This window comes from Heliangelus exortis, chromosome 29 (genome assembly GCF_036169615.1).
Source record: "Heliangelus exortis chromosome 29, bHelExo1.hap1, whole genome shotgun sequence".
Taxonomy (NCBI): Eukaryota; Metazoa; Chordata; class Aves; order Apodiformes; family Trochilidae; genus Heliangelus; species Heliangelus exortis.
Genome location: NC_092450.1, coordinates 1227487 through 1246265, shown reverse-complemented (window position 1 = coordinate 1246265; position 18779 = coordinate 1227487). Strand labels below are relative to the sequence as shown.

Here is an 18779-nt window from a genome sequence, read left to right as displayed (position 1 = left end):
GCCTTTTGTACAGTGGGTTTGTAGTTGAATAATATATTGAGTTCCTGCACTCAGCGCCTCGATCTATGCAGTGGTTTTGGGGAGGGAGGGGCCCCCCCCGGGGCTGACTCAGCCCCCACCTTTCTTGTTTTTTATATGTAACCAAGTTTTTTAGTGTTAAGTTTTTGACAATCATTCCTTTCTCCCCCTCCCTCCCTGCTCTTTTGCATAATTAGCAACTCCTAACGAGCTCTCGGGGGGGGGAGGCAGAGGGGGGGGAACGAGGGGACCCCAGCACTGGGCGGAGGGGACAATGCCACCACCCACTGTCCCCTCTCAAGTGCCTTGTCCCCAGTGCCCCCCTGCTCTGCTGCCATGGGGGGGTCACAGGTGGAGGGGAGGGGGGGGAACGTTTACATATTCCCAGGGTGCACGGCTCAGGGGTGCCTGCTCTGCCTCTTGTGTAACCAGTTTTTGTCTATTTTGGATATTTTCTAATAAAACCAGTTAGCAGCAGCTCTGTGTGTGTGTGTGTGTTCCTGCAGCCCCCCCAGCCCCCAAATCAGCACCAGATGTGGCCACAGCAGCATTTTATTGGACACTGCAGCCCCCAGGAGCAGCCCCCACCTCACTACTTCCACAGCTTCTTGATGGACATGTTCTTCTCACTGTCCTTCTGCATCACCTGGGGGGGGGAGAAGGAGGAGATGCAGGTGACTCCCACCCCAGGGACCCCTTCACCCTCCCCTTTGGGTGCTAAAACCACCCCCTCCACGCTCTCCCCAGCTTCAGCCCTGCACAGGGACAGCACCCTTGTCCCCACCTCCTCAGTGTCACCCAGGGCTTGAGAATGTGGGGACAAACCACTTGATGCTGTTTGTCCCCAAAGCTGAGCCCCTTCCAGCCTGGCAGCACCCAGGACAATTTGTGAGCACCCCCCACACAGCTCCTCATCCCAGGAAGAGCCTGGAAGGGACCTCAGGGCTCATCTGCTCCAACCTCCTCACGTTATTGTTGATCTGAGCTGTCCCAGCACCCACTGAGCTGAGACTTCAACCTTTCCCAAGTGGGGGAATCCACCCCTTCCCCTGGGAGACCATTCCATGCTCTGTCTGTCCTCATGGGGACAAATTTTCCTCCTGTGTCCAAGGGGAGCACCTTGTGCCCATTGCCCCTTGTCTTGTCCATGGGACTCCTTGGGAACAGGGAGTCTCCATCTTCTCTCTGATCCCCTTTTTGGAACGTGGTGGGGTCTCCCCTGAGCCTCCCCCAAGGCAGAACAGTCCCAGTTTTCCCAACCTCTCCTCCCTTTCCCCTTCCCAAGCTCCTACCTTGGCCACTGCCATCTCAAAGTCCTCCTGGGTGACGTGCACACGCCTCTCCCTCAGGGCGTACATCCCAGCCTCTGTGCACACCCCCTGGCAGGGACAGGGACAGGGATGTCACAGGCTGCTCCCCACACCCCCTGCCCACCCCCTTTTCTTCTCTTGTTTTCCCCCCAGGCTCCCTATTTCACTGGGGGCTGTCTGGAGCTGCTGTGGCAGTGTCACCCGGAGGTGGTGACCACCAAACACGTTCACTTGGGAGTCACCCCGGGTGGGATCCCAGGTTTTATTCCTGAGTTTGGGCACAGTGAGGGCAGAGCTGGGCTCCACCTGGGTCACCTTCAAAGCTCTGCTGCTGGGAATCCTGGCTACACCTCAGCAGAGGCCAAAGTGCTGCTCTCCAGTGAGGTGGGAGTGAATCAGTGCTTTGCCCAAGGTCCCTCCTTGCAGCTGGAAGTCTTCAAGTTTGAGACAAATTTTCTTTTTTATTCTCGTTTGCTTATGGATACTACGGGTATTTTTCAAAGCTCTGCAAGAGCACTGGGATTATCAGTCAGAAAATTATTTGGGTTGGGACCCAAAGGTCCCCCAGTCCCAGCCCTGCAGTATCAGGGACACCCTCACCCAGCTCAGGGTGCTCAGAGCCTCCTCAAGCCTCACCTTGAACATCTCCAGGGATGAGGCCCCAACCCCCTCCCTGGGCAGCCTGTGCCATTGTCCCACTGCCCTCCTGGGACACAACTTGTTCCTCACATCCAATCTCAAGCTGCTCTTCTCGGATTTAAAACCCTTCCCCCTCATCCCATCCCTCCAGCCCCTTGCACACACTCCCTCTCAGCTTTCCTGCAGCCCCTTCAGGCACTGGAAGGTGCTCCAAGGTCTCCCTGGAGCTTTCTCTTCTCCAGGCTGAACACCCCCAGCTCCCTCAGCCTGGCTCCATAGCAGAGGTGTTCCAGCCCCCTGTAGCCCTTCTCTGGACCTGCTCCCTCCTCATGTCTGAGCCCTTCCAGAGAGATGACTAAAATGGCACTGCTGGCTCCTCTCAGGATTTTGTGTTCGGTTCCCCCAGGGAAGGGGCTGGACACCCCCCTGCAGGGACCTGAAACTCACCCAGCAGTGCAGGGAGCACGGAGCTGCACTCACTGCTGGAGCTGAACCAGCTCAGCAGGGGCTGTGGCACTGGGGATGCTTCTGGGGAAAGCACTGAGCTGAGTGACTGTGGGTTGGGGGGAGCTCTGAGTGCTTGACCTGCAGCTCCATCACCTTCCCAGACCCACAGAATTCCTGAGGCTGGGAAGGAGCCCTGAGAGCACCAGGCCCAGCTCTGACCCAACCCCCCCACATCAGCCTCTGCTTCAGCACCTCTGGGGACGGTGACTTTGGGGACTTCCCTGAGCAGTCCATCCCAGTGTCAGATCCTCCTCTCCTCGATCCCTGATCCCCTTTCCCTGTCCCAGGTCCTCACCTTCACCTCTGCTCCCGACGCCCCCGGCATCAGCTCCGCGATTTTCCTCAGGTTGATGCCCCTGGTCAGGTTCATTTTCCTGGAGTGGATCTTCAGGATGTCCAAGCGAGCCTGGAGGGGAGCACAGGGACGTCCCCCAGTGTCCCCCCACCCTCACAGGGAAAAATTCCTGCCTCACATCCAACCTAAATCCCCCCTCTTCCAATCTCAAACCACTGCCCCCCCCTTGTCCTCCTGCCACGTACCCACACAGCCCCACCCCAGCTCCAGGGAAAAGCTCCAGGGAAAAGAGGGATGAGGGTTGGGATCAGCCCTGGGAGGGGCTGGGGACAAGGTGCTGTCCCTGGGGGGAGCAGGGGACGCCCCACACCCACCTCCTCGTTGGGAGGGGGGAACTCAATCTTCCGATCGATGCGGCCGGGACGCAGCAGAGCAGAGTCCAGGATGTCAATTCTGTTGGTGGCCATGATCACCTGCATGGGGACAAGTGTCACAGCTTGGGGACAAGTGTCACAGCTTGGGGACAAGTGTCACTGCCCAGGGGACAAGTGTCACTGCATGGGGGACAAGTGTCACAGCCTGGGGACAAGTGTCACTGCCTGGGGACAAGTGTCACAGCCTGGGGACAAGTGTCACTGCATGGGGGACAAGTGTCACAGCCTGGGGACAAGTATCACAGCTTGGGGACAAGTGTCACTGCATGGGGGACAAGTGTCACTGCATGGGGGACAAGTGTCACAGCCTGGGGACAAGTGTCACAGCCTGGGGACAAGTGTCACAGCTTGGGGACAAGTGTCACAGCCTGGGGACAAGTGTCACAGCTTGGGGACAAGTGTCACAGTTTGGGGACAAGTGTCACAGTCTGGGGACAAGTGTCACAGTCTGGGGACAAGTGTCACTGCATGGGGGACAAGTGTCACAGCTTGGGGACAAGTGTCACAGCCTGGGGACAAGTGTCACTGCATGGGGACAAGTGTCACTGCTTGGGGACAAGTGTCACAGCCTGGGGACAAGTGTCACAGCCTGGGGACAAGTGTCAAGTGTCACTGGGGGGGACAGGTGTCACTTCACAGGGCACAGCTGTCCCTGCAAGGGAGCACAAGTGTCACTGCAGGAGCAGGACAGCCGCCAGTGCCCCGGGGACAGGTGTGGTGACCCCCCTCACCTTGATGTTCTTGGTGGCCTCGAAGCCATCGAGCTGGTTGAGCAGCTCCAGCATCGTGCGCTGCACCTCGCTGTCCCCCCCTGACCCCCCCTCCAGGCGGGAGGAGCCGATGGAGTCGATCTCATCCATGAAAATGATGGAGGGGGCGTGTTCCCGGGCCATCACGAACAGCTCCCGCACCATGCGGGCACCTGGGGACACAGCTCAGCTCAGCCCGGCCTGAGAGACCCCCAGGGCACCCCACAGCCCCCCAGGGCACCCCACAGCCCCCCAGGGCACCCCCAGGGCACCCCACAGCCCCACAGAGCACCCCCAGGGCACCCCAGAGCACCCCCACAGCCCCCCAGGGCACCCCACAGCCCCACAGAGCACCCCCAGGGCACCCCAGGGCACCCCCACAGCCCCCCAGGGCACCCCACAGCCCCACAGGGCACCCCCAGGGCACCCCACAGCCCCCCAGAGCACCCCCACAGCCCCCCAGAGCACCCCCACAGCCCCCCCTCCCCCTCTCACCTTCCCCAATGAATTTCTGCACCAGCTCCGAGCCCGAGACACGGATGAAGGTGCAGTCGGTGTGGTGAGCAACAGCCCTGGCCAGCAGGGTCTTCCCTGTGCCCGGGGGTCCGTACAGCAGCACCCCCTGCAGGGACCCCAAAACCATCAACACACCCTGCAGGGACCCTAAAAACCCTCAGCACCCCCTGCAAGAACCGCCAAACCCTCAGCACCCCCTGCAGGAACCCCCAAAATGCTCAGCACCCCCTGCAAGGACCCCAAAACCCTCAGCACCCCCTGCAGGGACACCCAAAACCCTCAGCTCCCCCTGCAGGGACCCCAAAACCCTCAGCACCCCCTACAAGGACCCCCAAAACCCTCAGCACCCCTGGCCCTGTCTGCACAGGCAGCCACACCCTGACAAGGGACATGGGGACATCCCCAGGGGCTCCAGGAAAGCTGGGGAGGGACTTGGGACAAGGGCCTGGAGGGATGGGATGAGGGGGAAGGGTTTGCAGCTGCAAGAGGGGAGATGGAGAGGAGATCTTGGGCAGGGAGGGAGGGAGGGAGGGAGAAATCCTTTGGGGTGAGGGTGCTGAGCCCCTGGGTGCCCAGGTTGCCCCCAGAAGCTGTGGCTGCCCCATCCCTGGCAGTGTTGAAGGTTGGATGGGGCTTGGAGCCCCCTGGGCTGGTGGGAGGTGTCCCTGCCCATGGCAGAGGGAGCACTGGGGGGGCTTTGAGGTCCCTTCCATCAGTCTGGGGTTCCAGGATGACTCCACGACACAGGCAGGGTCCTCAGCCCCCCACAGCACCCCCAAACACTGACATCCCCCTCCCTCCCCCCAGAGACCCCACTGACCTTGGGCTGGGCAATCCCAAGAGCCTCAAAGAGCTCCGGGTGCTTGACTGGCAGCTCAATCACCTCCTTGATCTCCTTTATCTGTTTGTCCAAACCCCCAATCATCTCATAAGTGGAATCTGGAACCTTCTCCACCATCATCAGGGACACCAGGGGGTCCACTTTGTTGGGCAGGATCTTGTGCAGGGTGTAGCTGTCGTTGCGCAGGGCCACGCGGCAGTTTGGGGTCACCTGCAGGGGGGCAGAGGGGAGCTCAGGGTCCCCAGGAAGGGGCTGGGGTCCAGCAGCTCCCAGAGGGGACACTCCTGTCCCCTCCCAGCACCCCAGGGCACTCACATCGTTGATGTCAATGTTCTTGTCCACGTCCACCACAAACTTCCCCTCGGGATGCACCTGGGAGGTGGCACTGAGCGTTATTCCTCCAAATCTCCCCTGCCCTGTGCCCCCCCAGAGCTGCTCAGGGTGCAGAGCTCAACACCCCCCACCCAAATTCCCTTCCCCGGCCCCCAGGGATCCCTGAGCTGTCTCCCACCAGCCTGAGGAAGCTTCGGAGCCCCCACAATGTGTCCTTCTGGAGAAAGAGCTCTCACCCCACAGCTCTGGGCTGCTACGTCCCCCCGAGCTCCTGTCCCCCACCCCCCAAACCCCTGTGGGGTGAAAAGAGGGGCCTGAGGGACCCCCCCAGCTCTGCTCCATACCTTGACCAGCACTTTCTTCTTGTCCATGGCCCTCACCACCTCTCCCACGTAGGAGCCCTGTTCCTGCAGCAGCTGCAGCTCCTCCCGCAGCAGCCGCACTGCAGAGAGGGAGAGGGAGAGATCAGCACCCCCTGACCCCCCTGAGCCCCCAGCCCAGCAGGAGGGATCAGCCCCAGAGCCCCAGGAGAAGGAGCTGAGCTGTACCTTTGGCATTCAGCTCGTTCCTCTGGGCCTGCAGGCGCCGCAGGTTCTGGCTCTTCTCGTTCACAATGAGCTGGAGGGATGCAGAGCAGGGGTGGGGGTTGGACTCAGGGATCTTTTGGGTCTTTTCCAACCTGAAAAATTCTATGATTCTATGACAAAAGCTTTGCTGAGCCCTCACAGTGTGGTTTTCCTCTCGAGACAGGGATCTGGAGAAGAACAATCCTTCCCAGCAGGACGGGGGCAGCCCAAACGCTGCTGCCAGGGGCTGAGCAACCCCTCCCACCCCACCCCCCCAACCCAGTGCCCGGGTTCTGCTGGCGGATCCCCCCCCAGAGGCAGAGCTGCAGAGGCCAGGGCAGGGACAGGGTCACACAGCCCCGAGTGGCACCGCCGGGCCCGGCTCACCTGCAGCTCCTCGATCTTGGACAGGTAATACTGCCGCAGCCCTGTGCCGCCCTTCCCATCGTCCAACTCCATCTGCGAGAGAGCAGAGCTCAGCAGCACCGCCCGCAGCCCCCAGGAACACCCCCAGGGCCTCCCCATCCCCCCCTCCGGTCCCCCCGCCTCAGATCTCGGGGCTCCCCTTTCCCTCACACCCATTTCTACCACCCCGGGTGGGTTCCCAGCAGCAGCCGCCGAGCTCCCGTTCCTCCGCCGGTCTCCCCACCCCGGGCCCTCCGCTCCCTTCCCCTCCCGCACTCCCCAGAGCCCCCCCAGGCCCCTCTCGGGGCCGCTGAGGCGAGAGCCGCCGAGTCACGGCGCCCGCCAGGCCCCGCTCCCCGCAGAGCCCCTCTGCAGCCCTGCACCACCCCATGTCCCCCCGGCGGGGCCCGCGTCCCGTCCCGTCCCGTCCCGTCCCGTCCCCCCTCACCTGCTCGGGCCCATCCACCGCCATCTTCTCCGCCGGCATCGGGACCGCGGCGCCGCTCCTGCCGGCAACAAAGATGGCCGCCGGCCCTCTGCCGCTGCCTGCGCGCAGTGCGTGATGACGTCACTTCCTCCCGGTGGCACTCCCGGAGGCCCGCTCGGGTCGGGCTTTGCCGCCATCTTGGTGAGGTCGGAGGGGGATCCTCGGTGTCACGGAGCACCCAGCACTGCGGAAACGGCGGCGGAAGCAGCCTCGGTGGAAATAGTTACAGGTTCTTTTTTTTTTTTTTTTGCCGTTCCTCCCCTTCCTCCGCCCGAGGCAGCTCGCCCGAACCCAGCGCGGGGGATTGTGCCGCTCTCAAGATGGCGGCGAGGGGAACAGGAACCGGGGGCGGCTGCCGCGGGGCACGCCGGGAAGGTGGCGCGTGCACGAGGAAGGATCGCGACCGGAACCGGGACCGGGATCGGGATCGAGATCGAGTTCGGGTTCGGGTTCGGGTTCGGGTTCGGGTTCGGGTTTGGGTTTGGGTTCGGGTTCAAGATCGGGATCGGGTTCGGGACCGGGAACAGGGTTGGGTTCGGGTTCGGGATCGGGACCGGGGTTCGGGGTCGGGTTCGGGTTCGGGTTCGTGCGCGCTGAGGGCTGCGGTAGCGGCTGTGGGGGTCCGGGGGGAGCCTGGGGGGCCCGGGCTGGGGGCAGCGGGGACACCGCGGGGGTTTGTCTGGGCGGGTCGGGTCGGTTCGGTTCGGTTCGGGAGGCCACTCCGGGTCCTCCTCCCTCATCCCCTCTGTGCTCCCCTCAGGGCAGCGCTGAGAGCCGCGCCAGGGCCCCCCCGCTCCCTCCGCCATGGGGAAGAAAAGCAAATTGGGGAAGAGCCGGAGGGACAAGTTCTACCACTTGGCCAAGGAGACGGGTGAGGAGCCGAACCGAACCGGACTGGACCGGGCTGGTGCCGCGGGGCTGCGGTCCCGCGCCCTCCGCTGAGCCCCCCTCCTCCCCGCAGGGTTCCGCTCCCGCTCCTCCTTCAAACTTCTCCAGCTCAATCGGAAATTCCAGTTCCTGCAGAAGGCCCGGGCACTGCTGGACCTGTGTGCGGCCCCCGGGGGGTGGTGAGTGGGCACGGGGGGCTGGGGGGGGACAGGAGCCCCCTGGCTTCGTCCCAAAGCTGAGCCCAAGCCCTGGCAGCACAGCTGAAGGATGGGGAATCTCCTGGGATCACAGAATCCTAGAACTGACTGGGTTGGAAGGGACCTCAGAGCTCATCAAGTCCAACCCTTGATCCACTCCCCCCGTGGTTCCCAGCCCATGGCACTGAGTGCCACATCCAGGCTCTTTTGAAATATCTCCAGGGATGGAGAATCCACCCCTTCCCTGGGCAGCCCATTCCAATGGCTGAGCACCCTCTCCCTTAAAGAATTTTTTCCTAATATCCAACCTAAACCTCCCCTGGCAGAGCTGAAGCTCTGCCAGGGGAGGTTTAGGTTGGATATTAGGAAAGAATTCTTTAGTCCGTGCCCTCTTGTCCCACTGATATCAGCCCAACCCCCCCTGGCTCCAACCTCCTTTCAGGGAGTTGGAGAGAGTGATGAGGTCTCCCCTGAGCCTCCTCTTCTCCAGCCTCAACACCCCCAGCTCCCTCAGCCCTTCCTCACAGGACTTGTGCTGGATCCCTTCCCAGCCTCCTTGCTCTTCTCTGGACCTGCTCCAGCACCTCAATCTCCTTCCTGAGCTGAGGGGCCCAGAACTGGACACAGGACTCAAGCTGTGGCCTCCCCAGGGCTCAGCACAGGGGAGCTTCAGGCCTCTCTTTTTGGGGAGGTTCTGATTGGGCCCAAAGGGAAAGTATTTCCCCCAGAGGACAGTCAGATATGGGAATGGTCTCCCAGGGGCTGAGAAAACTGGGACTGTTCTGCCTGGGGGAGGCTCAGGGGAGACCCCACCATGTTCCAAAAAGGGGATCACAGAGAAGATGGAGACTCCCTGTTCCCAAGGAGTCCCATGGACAAGACAAGGGGCAATGGGCACAAGGTGCTCCTGGGGAGATTCCCATTGGACACAGGAGGAAAATTTGTCCCCCTGAGGACAGACAGAGCTTGGAATGGTCTCCCAGGGGAAGGGGTGGATTCCCTCACTTGGGAAAGGTTGAAGTCTCAGCTCCGTGGGTGCTGGGACAGCTCAGATCAACAATAACATGAGGAGGGTTGGAGCAGATGAGCCCTGAGGTCCCTCCCAAGCTGACATTCAGGGATTCTTTGGTTTTTTCTCCAGGCTGCAGGTGGCTTCCAAATTCATGCCTGTTTCCAGCTTGATCATTGGTGAGGAGTGGTGGGACCTGGGGTGGGCTGGGGACAGGGATCTCCTGGATCAGTCCCTGGAGGTGGCTGGTCAAGGAAAGGGAATCTTGAGTTAGAGATCCTGGATTAAAGGTCCCGGAATAGGGATGGGGCAGGTGGGGAAGCCCCAGGGATGGGCTGTTCCCTGGTTTTGAGGAGTTGTGGTGTTGACATCTTCTCCTTAAACCAGGGGTAGACTTGGTTCCCATCAAGCCCATTCCCAACGTGGTGACCCTGCAGGAGGACATCACCACTGAGAAGTGTCGCCAGGTGAGAGCCCCTGTCCCTGCCCAGAGCTTCACCCACCCCCCCAGTGGGACCTTGGTGGCACCTGAGCTGAGGGGAGAGGGGTGGGGGGAGGCCCTGCTGTGGGTTCTGCAGTGGGATTTGTGTCCCCATCCCTCAGGCCCTGCGCAAGGAGCTGCAGACCTGGAAGGTGGATGTGGTGCTGAACGATGGAGCACCCAACGTGGGAGCCAGCTGGGTGCATGATGCCTACTCCCAAGGTGGGGCTGGGATGGGCTGGGGAGGGCTGGGGAGGGTGGGCACATCCCCCCCCCCAGCAGGGCAGGGTGGGCTGTGCTGGGGGACAGGGAGGGGGCAGCAGGGACGGTGACAACTCCTGACTGCTGCTCTTCTCTCTGCTCCAGCCAACCTGACCCTGATGGCCCTGAAGCTGGCCTGTGAGTTCCTCTGCAAAGGTGGCTGGTTCATCACCAAGGTGTTCCGTTCCCGGGATTACCAGCCCCTCCTCTGGATTTTCCAGCAGTTTTTCCACAAGGTCCAGGCCACCAAGCCCCAAGCCTCCCGCAACGAATCCGCTGAGATCTTCGTGGTCTGCCAGGGTGAGCGGCTGGGAGGACCTGAAACCACTGGGGCAGGGCTGAAAAAACCCCCACTGGTGTCCCTGATTTCTCCATCCCAGGTTATCAGGCTCCAGACAAAATCGACAGCAAGTTTTTTGACCCAAAATATGCCTTCAAGGAGGTGGAGGTGCAGACTAAATCTGTCAGTGAGCTGGTCAGCAAAAAGAAACCAAAGGTAGGAGCTTGGTCTGTGGCACCAAGCACACAGTAAAAGGGCTGGGGACTGGGGACAAAGTGCTCATAATTGGGAATGTTGCTGAGGAAAAGGAAAGCTCTGATGGAAGAAGTGGTTTTGGAAAGGTTTGCAGCCTGAGAGCCTGGTGTGGCACCAGGGTGTGGGGAAACCTCTCCCTGCAATAGTTGGTGACCCTGTGAGGTGTCCCTGGGACATAGGGCCATGTCCAGTGGCCACAGCTGTGCACAGAGCTTCCCCAACCTGTGTCATTGTCACCTCTCTGTGCCTGAGGAGGTGGGACTGGGAGGGCCATAGAGCTGGCAGGTTGGGCCACCCTCGTCCCTTGGGTCACCTGGGCAAGGTTAGAGCATGAATTCCGTGATGTCGTTGGAACTTTTGGGGTGGTTGAAGCTCTTTGGGGTCTCACCCTGCTGTCCCCTCCCCCAGGCAGAAGGCTATGCTGAGGGTGACACCACCCTGTACCACCGTTTCACCCTGATGGAGTTCCTCAAGGCCTCCAACCCCGTGGATTTCCTCTCCAAGGCCAACGAGGTGAGTGCCTGAAGCCCCTTGGTGGCCTCTGAGATGTCCCCAGGAGCACAGAGCCATGAAAGGAGTCACCTGGGTGGCCCAGCAACCACCCCATCCGTGTTCCTGCAGAGGGGAGGCAGGGCAGGAGCCTGCCTGGAGGTCAGGCAGTTGTTCTCCACCTGGTTGGTTCTGCTTAGTGAAGAAGGGAACTTGGATTCCAGACCTGTCTGATTTCCTCTGCTCTCTGCAGATCACCCTGGGGGATGGGGAGCTGGAGAACCACAGCTCCACCACGGAGGAGCTGAGGCAGTGCTGCAAGGACATCCGTGTGCTGGGACGCAAAGAGCTCAGGTACTGGGAGGGGCTGGGAGGGACTGGGGAGAGGGCATCGTGGGCCTGGTGGGTGTCTCTGACCTCTGCCCCTCCTCCCCTCAGAGCCCTCCTCAACTGGAGGACAAAGCTGCGTCGTTTCTTGGCCAAAAAGCTGAAGGAGCAGGCGAAGGAGCTGGATATCAAGTAGGAACACTGGGGCTGCTCCAGGGCACGTTGGGATGGGCCTGTCAGCAGGAAAGGTGCCCTGAGCTCCTTCCTTTTGCAGCCTGAGCTCTGGTGAGGAGGAGGAAGGCAAAGAGGAGGAGGAGAAGGAGAAGAAGGCATCACTGAAAGGTGCAGGTGATGAGGGAATGAAAGAGGAAGAGGAGGAGGAGGTGGAGCTGGCGTTGACGGAGATGAAGGCCAAGGAGCTGGCAGAGTTAAAAAGGTGAAAACAGTTTGGATGCTGAGGGAGCAGCAGGGGCTCCAGCCTTGGGGACAGAGGGGTGGCAGTGTCAGAGCCTGTCCTGTGTCCAGGGGGTGGGCTCTGTGTCATCTGACAGGGGGAGGACACTGCTGCTTGGCCCCAGTCCTGGGGGATATCTGGCTCTGATGTGGCAACGCATGAGCCACTGGGATGGGAAGTGGAAGTGGGGCCTTTGTGTCCTCAGTTCTTTCCCTCCTCCAGAAAGAAGAAGAAGATCCTGAAGGAACAGCGGAAGCAGCGTGAGCGTGTGGAGCTGAAGATGGATCTCCCTGGGGTCTCCATTGCTGATGATGGTGACACCAGCATGTTCTCCCTCCGGAGCATCCAGAGGACTCCAGTGTGTGGGGCAGGGGGAGGGTCCCAGAGCTGCTGGGACAGTGATGGGCACAGGGCTGCTGGGCTGCAGCTGTGACACATCTGGTGTGCATTGCAGCTGCTGAACGAGCTGAGCCGGGGGGACATGGCATCAGCAGATGCTCTGCTGGAGATGAGACCTGGAGATGATGACATTTATGTCTCGGATCATGAGGAAGAGGACGATGTGTCCCTGGACAGTGACCTGGACCCCGAGGAGCTGGCTGAGATCGAGGCCCGGCAGCGGCGGCTGGAGCGGGAGAGGAGAGAGCAGGGGGCAAAGAGGTGAGAGCTGGCTGGGGGATTGCTCTGGAGCAGCTCCAGAACCAGCAGTGGATCCAGTCCCGGCTGGGGGACACTGATCCTGCTGCTGCCTGTCCCAGGTTGAAGTTTAAACAGAAGGAAGAAGAGGAGGAAGAGGAGAAAGCTGAGAACCCCCTGCTGGTGCCCCTGGAGGAGAAGTCGGTGCTGGAGGAACGTCAGACCAGTCTGTGGTTTGGGAAGGTGAGTCCCACCCAGCCCCAGCAGGACCCCCAGCTCTGCCCTGTGTCCCCTCACCCGCTGCTCCCTGTCCCCAGGAAGCCTTTGCTGGCATTGAGGATGATGCAGATGAGGAGCTGGAGCTGGGGCAGGCACAGATGTTGGCTGAGAGGCAGCGCGAGTCTCGGAGAGGTTGGTGTGGGGCACAGAGGGGCAGCCCCATGGCCCAGATCAAACCCTTTGGTGAATACTGCTGCCCCTCAAATCCTGGGGTCAGTTCTGGGCCCCTCACGACCAAAAGGACATAGAGGGGCTGGAGTGTATCCAGAGAAGGACAGTGGAGCTCAGGAGGGGACTGGAGCACAAGGAGAAGGGTCTGGAGGACTTCTGAGGAGCAGCTGAGGGCCCTGGGGGTGTTGATCCTGGAGCAGAGGAGGCTGAGGGGAGACCTTCTGGCTCTCTGCAACCCCCTGAGAGGAGGTTGGAGCCAGGGGGGGTCGGGCTCTGCTCCCAAGGAACAAGGGATGGGACAAGAGGAACTTTTGGCACAACTCAAGTGGTGCCAGGGGAGGTTTAGGTTGGAGCTTGGGGACAATTTCTCCCTGGAAAGGGTTGTCAGGGCCTGGCCCAGGCTGCCCAGGGCAGGGCTGGAGTCCCCATCATCCCTGGAAGAGTTCAAAAAATGTGTGGATGTGGCACTTGTAATGGTTCAGTGGATTTGGTGGTTCTGGGTTGATGATTTAAGTTGCTGATCTTAGAGGTCTTTTCCAAACTTTGTAATTCCATGATGTTCCAACGTGGGTGCTGCTCCCAACCATCTCCAGTGGTTGCTTGCAGCCCCCATGGTTCCCAGGTTAGTGGCATTAGTGCAGCATTACCAAGCTGGGTCTGAGGAGGGGGGAGGTTCTGCCTCAACCCTCCCTCACCCCCTGGTTCCTGTTCCCCAGAGAAAGCCCCAAAACAGGGGCAGAAGGTGCCCCTGCCCCCCAGGGAAGCTCCTGCAGAGCCCCTGCCCCCTGCAGAGCCAGCAGCCCAGGCTGGCAGAGCCCAGGAGGAGCAGAGCAGTGAGGATGACAGCAGCAGTGATGAGGAGAGGTGAGGGCTGAGAGGGGGGTGCTCTGGGTGTGCTGGTGAGGGGGGAGGTGAAGCCCCCAGCCCTGACCCTTCTCCTCTCCTCTCCTCAGGCCAGTGGTGCCGCGGGGGAGGACGCGGGGCCGGGCTGAGCCCTGTGGCTTTGAGGTGGTGCCCATTGAGAACCCAGGTGAGTGGGGGCTGCTGTCTGCACCCATGGGTGCCCGGGGGTACCCAGGGCAGTGGTGGAGTCCACTTCCATGTCTGGAAGCGTTCAAAAAACCTGTGGATGTGGCACTGCAGGTTGTGGGTCAGTTGCCATGGTGGTGCTGGGTTGAGGGTTGGATTTGAGGATCTTTGAGGGCTTATCCAGCCTTAATGATTCCACAGATCCAGGTTGGGAGGAGAAAGTATTGAGGACAGCCCTGAGGAGAAGGGCTGGGAGGTGGTGGTGACCAAAAGGTTAACGTGAGCTGTCAGGGTGTGCTTGTGGCCCAGAAACCCAGCTGGGTCCTGGGTGCATCCAAAGCAGCTCAGAGAGTGGTCAAGGGAGGGGATTCCCCCCCCTGCTCTGCTCCTGTCAGACCCCCCTGGAGTCCTGTGTCCAGTGCTGGAGTCCCCAGCACCAGAAGGACACAGAGCTCCTGGAAGGTGTCCAGAGGAGCCACTGAAATGCTCAGAGGGCTGAGCAGCTCCCTGGGAAGCCAGGCTGAGGGATTGGGGTTGTTCAGCCTGGAGCAGAGGAGGCTCCCAGGTGAGCTCAGAGCAACCTCCCAATATCTGAAGGGGCTGCAAGAAAGCTGGGGGAGGGCTTTGGACATGGGGGGGTAGGGAGAGGAGAAGGGAAATGGGGTAAAACTTGGAGAGTTGATACTGAGGTGGGACATAAGGAAGAAATTATTTAATTTGAGGGTGGTGAGACAGTGAACAGGTTGCAGAAAGGATGTTGTGGCTGCCCCATCCCTGGCAGTGTTGAAGGCTGGATGGGGCTTGGAGCCCCCTGGGCTGGTGGGAGGTGTCCCTGCCCATGGCAGGGGTGGCACTGGGGGGGCTTTAAGGTCCCTTCCCACCCAAACTATTCCATGGTTCTATGATTGGAGCCTTTCCCTGGGGGCAGGAGGAGGGGTGGTGGGGCTGCTCACAGCTGGGCCAAGCTCTCCCCTGTCCCCTGTCCCAGTCAAACGTCTCCTGGATGCGGAGGGGTTGGCACTCGGCTCTGTCATTGCCACCTCCAAGAAAGCCAAGAGGGACCTGATTGATGACTCCTTCAACAGGTACCTGGGGGATGGGGGCTGGGTGATGGGTGCTGGGGGGTGCTGGGAGGTAGTGGGGGCTGCTGGGAGTTGCCTGGGGTGCCAGAGGCTGGGGGGTGCTGGGTGCTGCTGGGAGGTGCTGGAGGGTGCTGGCTTTTGGGGGCTGCTGGGAGGTGCTGGAAGGTGCTGGTGGCTGCTGGGAGGTGCTGGGAGGTGTGGGGGGGTGATGGGAGGTGCTGGGGGGTGATGGAAGGTACTGGAGGCTGCTGGGGGGTGCTGGGAGGCGTGGGGGGGTGATGGGTGCTGGGAGATGCTGGGGGGTGATCCCACTGACCAGGGATGGGCCCTGGGGGCAGTGGATCTGGGTGAGTCTGAAGGTGCCACATCCCACCCCCGTGTCCCAACGCCCAGGTATTCCTACAACGAGGATGAGGAGGAGCTGCCAGAGTGGTTCAGGGAGGAGGAGAAGCAGCACCGGTGCCGTCAGATCCCACTGGACCGGGAGCAGGTGGAGCGGGTACCGGCAGCGCTGGCGCGAGATCAACGCCCGACCCATCAAGAAGGTGGCAGAGGCCAAAGCCCGCAAGAAACGGAGGGTGAGGAGGCTGAGGGGACACAGGGGGGGCTCTGCTTCCCCTCCCTGGGGAGCTGCCTTAGGACAAGAGGGTGTGGGCTGAAGCTCTGCCAGGGGAGGTTTAGGTTGGAGCTTGGGGACAATTTCTCCCTGGAAAGGGTTGTCAGGGCCTGGCCCAGGCTGCCCAGGGCAGGGCTGGAGTCCCCATCATCCCTGGAGGGGTTTCAGACCCTGGAGATGTGGGGATGAGGGACATGGGGCAGGGGTGGCCTTGGCAGGGATGGGGGAAGGGTTGGACTGGATGGGCTCGAAGCTCTTTTCTGACCAAAAAGTCTCTCTGACTTTTGTCCCCATCCCTGGAGGACAGCAGCCAGACAAGAGGCCATGGGCTGAAGCTCTGCCAGGGGAGGTTTAGGTTGGATATTGGGAAGAAATTCTTCCCAGAGAGGGTGATCAGACATTGGAATGTTCTGCCCAGGGAGGGGGTGGATTCTCCATCCCTGGAGGTTTTTAAGAAGAGCCTGGATGTGGCACTCAGTGCCATGGGCTGGGAACCACGGGGGGAGTGGAGCAAGGGTTGGACTTGATGAGCTCTGAGGTCCTTCCCAACCCAGATGATTCTGTGACCCTTCTCCAATCCCCTTGTCCCTCACCCTTTTTGCCCCTCCAGATGTTGAAGAAGTTGGAGCAGATGAAGAAGAAAGCAGAGGCAGTGGTCAGCACCGTGGACATCTCTGAGAGGGAGAAGGTGGCCCAGCTGCGGCGGTGAGTGGTGGGATCCAGCTCCTTTGTGTCACCCTGGGCCTCAGTCTGGGTGACCTGGGGGGGCTGGGAAAGGCTGGGATGCAGCTGGGTGCTGGTGGAGACGTGGGAGGGTCCCACACAGCAGGTGGGTGTTTGGGTGCTGGGGGCTCAGCCTCCCCTCTTCCCCTCCTCCCTCAGCATCTACAAGAAGGCTGGGCTGGCCAAGGAGAAGAGGCAGGTCACCTACCTGGTGGCTAAGAAAGGGGTAGGGCCCCGTGTGCGCCGTCCTCCTGGTGTCAAGGGACAGTTCAAGGTCGTTGACAGCCGCCTGAAGAAGGACGTGAGGGCCCAGAAACGCAAGGAACAGAAGAAGAAAAGGCACAAGTGATGTGGGACCAGAGAGGGACTTGGCTTGGGGCTCCTGTCGTCCCCCCGTGGCCTTGGGAGCAGCCTGCTCACCCTGCCCCTCTTCTCCAGCATGGGGACAGGACTGTGACACAGCCACCTCTTCCTCTCAGTGCCTTGTGACATTGCCACCTGTCCTGCACTGGGCAGGGGGGGTTGTTTGTCCTCAGTGCTGGAGCATCACCCTCTTCCCATCCTCACCCTGTGGCCACATCTCAAGGTCTCTCACCCCTCCTGGTTCTCTTGTGGGAATGGTCTGAGCATCCAGAACAGATCTCACTGTCCCCAGAGGTTGTGGCTCAGGGGAGAGATCCCTGGGCTGTGTTTGTCACCAAGGTGGGTGCAGGCAGGTGGCATTGGGCTGCAGGGCATCTCCTTGGTGACAGCAGAATTAAACCCTGGTCTGAGGCTACACCAGGATCTGTCCTGTGCCTTGATGGGGTGAGGGGACTGTGCTGGAGCTGCCTTCCAGTGCCTGAAGGGGCTCCAGGAAAGCTGGGGAGGGACTTGGGACAAGGGCCTGGAGGGATGGGATGAGGGGGAAGGGTTTTAAATAAGAGAAGAGCAGCTTGAGATTGGATGTGAGGAACAAGTTGTGTCCCAGGAGGGCAGTGGGACAATGGCACAGGCTGCCCAGGGAGGGGGTTGGGGCCTCATCCCTGGAGATGTTCAAGATGAGGCTTGAGGAGGCTCTGAGCACCCTGAGCTGGGTGAGGGTGTCCCTGATACTGCAGGGCTGGGACTGGGGGACCTTTGGGGGGACCTTCCAACCCAAATCATTCTGGGATTCCATGATCTGAGCAGCTTCCTCACTTCCATAGATCCAGGGGATTGCTCAGGAGTGCCAGAGCCTGAACTTGTCCCTGATCCAGGTGCCTGGTGACCTGATGGGTGCCAACCCCACTTTCCCTGCTGCCCACTCACTGTTGCTCCATCCTCAGCAGATGCAGTGGGTGGGTCCCTGTGGCACCCATGGGGTTGGGGTTCCTCCTCCCTCCTCCCTGAAGCCCACGTCATGGGCAGAGCTCCCTGGGGAAGGATTCCTGAGGGGAAAGGTGCTGGATGCCTCCCACAGCTCTCACAGCTTCTAGGACAGGAGGAGGACAGGTCTGGGGAGCTCTGTCACCTTCTCCCCCTTCCCCAGTCCTGCTCTTCCCTTCTCATCTCTGTGCCCAAAGTCTTTGTCCAAGGAGACAATGAGAAACTTTATGGAAAAAGCAAACAGGGATGGAGGAGGGAGGGGTGGTGGGTTCATCCAGAGGGAAGGGGCTCTCCATGGGGTGGAAATCCACCCTGCAGTGGGGCACTGTCCCCCAAGCAGCAAACCCTCCAGCACTGCCAGCACCTCCTGGGACAGTGCTGGGGGTCCCAGTGCCCCCTGGGATGGGCCCTCCTGTTTCATGGAGTCATGGAATGGTTGGGCTGGAGAAGCCCTTTAGGATCCTGGAGTCCAAGCCTTCCCCCATCCCTGCCCAGGCCACCCCTGCCCCATGTCCCTCATCCCCACATCTCCAGGGTCTGAAACCCCTCCAGGGATGATGGGGACTCCAGCCCTGCCCTGGGCAGCCTGGGCCAGGCCCTGACAAAGGGATGTGCAAGGTGTGGGGACAGGGGACATCCTGGGACAGCCCCCGTGGAGAGTTTGAAGAGCAGAAGCCCGTACTGAGGGGCAGGGTCACCTTTCCCAGCCCCCTCACTCTGCTTCTGGGCTCCCCTGGACTCTCCAGCTCAGCAGGAGCTGCTCACACCTGGGCTGCATCTGCAGCACCATCCCAGGACAGTCCCTGGAGCCAAGGCCTCGATGCTCAAAGAGTCATGGAATGGATTGGAAGGGACCTCAAAGCCCCCCCAGTGCCACCCCTGCCATGGGCAGGGACACCTCCCACCAGCCCAGGGGGCTCCAAGCCCCATCCAACCTTCAACACTGCCAGGGATGGGGCAGCCACAGCTTCTGGAGGCAACCTGGGCACCCAGGGGCTCAGCACCCTCACCCCAAAGGATTCCTCCCTGTCATCCAACCCCAATCTCCACTCTTCCCGTTTTAAGCCATGAATGGGCAGGGACAGCCCAGCAGCCCAAGAGTTTCCTCCCTGGCCAAAAATCACCGGGATGGGAAGGGTCATCTCCCACTGCGTG

General features: G+C 60.9%; 2 protein-coding genes across 4 annotated transcripts; one reads left to right on the top strand and one right to left on the bottom strand.

Moving 5' to 3' along the window:
• Positions 1–554: 554 nt before the first annotated feature.
• On the bottom strand, positions 555–7252 carry PSMC5 (proteasome 26S subunit, ATPase 5). 3 transcript variants are annotated; one of them, XM_071728777.1, is made up of 12 exons: positions 7062–7252; positions 6596–6667; positions 6191–6321; positions 5987–6084; positions 5625–5681; positions 5289–5519; positions 4448–4574; positions 3935–4125; positions 3144–3242; positions 2770–2880; positions 1311–1397; positions 555–664 (listed from the first exon to the last, which is right to left on the bottom strand). In XM_071728777.1, the coding sequence occupies exons 1-12, from the start codon at positions 7235–7237 to the stop codon at positions 611–613; spliced, it is 1434 nt and encodes a 477-aa protein (XP_071584878.1). In that variant the 5' UTR covers positions 7238–7252; the 3' UTR covers positions 555–610. The 3 variants fall into 3 exon arrangements, with proteins under 3 accessions (XP_071584878.1, XP_071584880.1, XP_071584879.1); XM_071728779.1 differs by having other exon boundaries at positions 6191–6260; positions 7062–7219; XM_071728778.1 differs by having other exon boundaries at positions 5289–5681; positions 6191–6260; positions 7062–7219.
• A 622-nt stretch (positions 7253–7874) lies between these two features.
• Positions 7875–16721, top strand: FTSJ3 (FtsJ RNA 2'-O-methyltransferase 3). The gene is given in 22 exon segments (XM_071728775.1): positions 7875–7971; positions 8062–8167; positions 9327–9373; positions 9582–9661; positions 9798–9897; positions 10042–10236; positions 10317–10432; positions 10880–10984; positions 11214–11314; positions 11399–11479; positions 11562–11723; positions 11964–12099; positions 12196–12401; positions 12500–12620; positions 12695–12788; positions 13544–13691; positions 13781–13857; positions 14845–14941; positions 15332–15437; positions 15439–15516; positions 16165–16259; positions 16437–16721. Coding segments are annotated over 22 exon segments (2508 nt in total). The 5' UTR covers positions 7875–7904; the 3' UTR covers positions 16627–16721.
• Positions 16722–18779: the final 2058 nt, after the last annotated feature.